Genomic DNA, 2,500 nt, shown 5'->3' on the forward strand with positions numbered 1-2,500 from the left:
ATTTGGAGAAAACCACAGCGATCTAGCAGTCATTGGCAAGATGAAAGAAAATTTCAGGCAGGACTGAGTCCCGTTAAAACTACATCCAAGATTTCCTCGACAATGCCTCAGCCCTTGACCCCCGCTTCAAAGACCTCCACTTCATGGATGCTGACAACACTGTAAAGGACGTGATATTCCTGTGGATAGCAGACAAAGTGGAGGATATGGTAAGAAATACAATATTAGCAGCAGTTAGTTTTACTCTTATTATTTTCTGTCTCACTTAAGGGTTTTCTGTTTTAGTTCTTTTTTGTTTTTTTCGTTTTTTCTTTTTTTTTCTAAAAAGAGCTCAGTATTGTTCATTCGGTAATGTCATCATCATTGCTCTTTTTTTTTGTATGTGGGTGAGTATGTGTATGTGCGTGCGTGCGAGCGTGTATTCGTTAGTTCACCAAAAAACTATTTAAAAAAATCCCATACCGTTCAACTAAACCGAACACCGCCGTCAGGAGACCCGAGGAAGGACCAAAGAAAACAAAGGAAAGTGAAATCCAGCACCGACCAGACACCACCCACCGGGCCACCAACCAGAGTTCTTCACCAACCCCAGAAACATCTAAATTCCAACAAATCCAAAAAATCAGGGAGACCTCAAGAGACCAAAGGAGAGACTGAGGAAAGGAAAGAAGGATAAACGAAGCAGAGTGAGATCCACAGACACCAGCCTCCACCGATTCAATGACCTGAGGAAGAAGCAGATTGTGTCTGAGTTTCGATAGATGCTGGTGTGGTGGATCTGGCATGCATGAAAATCTCCACCAAAGAGGGGAGCCGTCGACCTCTGCCAGGACAGAGCAAGCGCAACACCTCAGGGCCCACAAGGCCGCGGCAGCGCCAAAGGACGACCCCCGGGCCCCGGCAGGGCCACCGGCCGGAGAGCAAACCCAGGAGCAGGAGCGCCCCCCACCCCAACACGGCCCGCAACCCCAACCCAACGCAGCAGGACGGGGCACTGCAGGCCCGCCAGGCACCCCACCGGTCCACAGCCCCCGCTCCCCCCACGACCCCCCGCCCCCCATCCATCCCAACCCAGGCCCCCAAGCCCCCAGACACCCCCCACTTCTGTTTTAGTTCTAATTAGGTTACAGTATATGTATTTATTTATTTCACTTGGAAAATAAATTACTTATGCTAGTTTTCAACACTTGTCCAAGTTGGCTTTTCAAGATGATGATGATGAGCTCTCTGCTCTGCTGTTTGTCAGGCAAGGGCTGATGGTATGCTATATATGATGAGAGCCAGGCAGCTCAAGCAAAAGAAGATGAGAGAGGCCACAGGGAGGAAGAGGAGGAAGACAATGAAAATGATGTGGAGGAGATGGAGGAAGATGAGAGAGGTTTGTTGTGGGACTTGGTTTTGTTATCTATAATAGTGCATTGATTTGAAAATAGGTGTGATGATGATATTGTATTGTAGTCATATGGTAGTTTAACTAATAACTAATTTAATATGCTGATATTATTGTAAACAAAAGAACAGGTTCATGCAGCTGGCTGTGACTTTTTTTTAAGCACTACAAAGTGATTTATGAGACTGTGCTATTGTTTATCATTTCTGTTAATGTATCTGCACCCAGGGGGATGTGCATTATACTGTCAATTTTTTGTTGTTGTTTGTGTTTGTGATATTATTGTAGACATATCGCTGTGACTCATGTTTCTTTTGTCCTGTCTTTCTTTGCCTTGTCTACCCTAGATGATGAGCCAGGGCCTCCCAAGAAAAAATCAGCCATGGACCAGTTGCTTGGAGGTTTCCTCGTTCCTACAGTACCAGAGAAGACCATAAGGGAGAAAGCTAAGGAGGAAATAACAAAATACAGGGGGAGGGATGGGATAGATGTCAATGGTGATGTGTTGCAGTGGTGGAAAGAACAAGTGGATCTTCCACTGCTTTCAAAATTGGCAAGGAGCTATTTGTCCATCCCTGCAACAAGTGTCCCCTCTGAACGAGTGTTCAGCACAGCAGGTGACATTATAACAGCAGAGCGCAGTCGGCTTTCTCCTGAACATGTAGACCAACTAATCTTCCAGAAAAAAAAACTGAAGCAGCACCATATGAAATGCATCACAAAGTGAGGTGTTGACAGTGAGTGGTATTTGCAGAAAGATGTTTTCATGTTCTTTTCTTTTTAATTCTTATGAACATTTCGTAATGAGACACTCAGTGAGAGTAGTCTGTCTTTACACAACAGCAGCAGCTGTGAGTTTCAGATGCCAAATTGTTTACATTTTATTTGCACAAAATCCAATTGTGAAAGGGTATAAGTTGTTTTGCACTTTCTGCTCCTTAATACTGTATTAGCCTACCTCAGTGAGTTCATATAAGCAGTATGTTGTGCAGACAGGAATATGAACAAACATTGATTGCATTATTGTAAGTGTCACTTTAAGTTACTCATTGAGTGTTTTTAAGATGGCAAAAACAGCACTTTTGTTAAATCTACTGCCTATGAAAAATA

At 43.9% G+C, this 2,500-nt stretch overlaps 1 protein-coding gene across 1 annotated transcript in view; it reads left to right on the top strand.

Annotated features, from left to right (window-relative positions):
• LOC147166698 (E3 SUMO-protein ligase ZBED1-like) overlaps window positions 1-2,117 on the top strand; it is a 2,329-nt gene extending 212 nt beyond the window's left edge. Inside the window, exons 1-4 of the mRNA XM_086086823.1 lie at window positions 1-35; window positions 91-209; window positions 1,279-1,378; window positions 1,738-2,117. The exon at window positions 1-35 is cut by the window's left edge and continues 212 nt beyond it. Coding sequence (XP_085942949.1) covers window positions 1-35; window positions 91-209; window positions 1,279-1,378; window positions 1,738-2,117 — 634 coding nt within the window. The remainder of the gene's footprint in view (window positions 36-90; window positions 210-1,278; window positions 1,379-1,737) is intronic.
• The last annotated feature ends 383 nt before the right edge of the window (window positions 2,118-2,500 follow it).

The sequence above is a fragment of the Leptonotus elevatus genome, chromosome 10 (assembly GCF_054856555.1).
Source record: "Leptonotus elevatus isolate MCC_2025b chromosome 10, RoL_Lele_1.0, whole genome shotgun sequence".
NCBI lineage: Eukaryota > Metazoa > Chordata > Actinopteri > Syngnathiformes > Syngnathidae > Leptonotus > Leptonotus elevatus.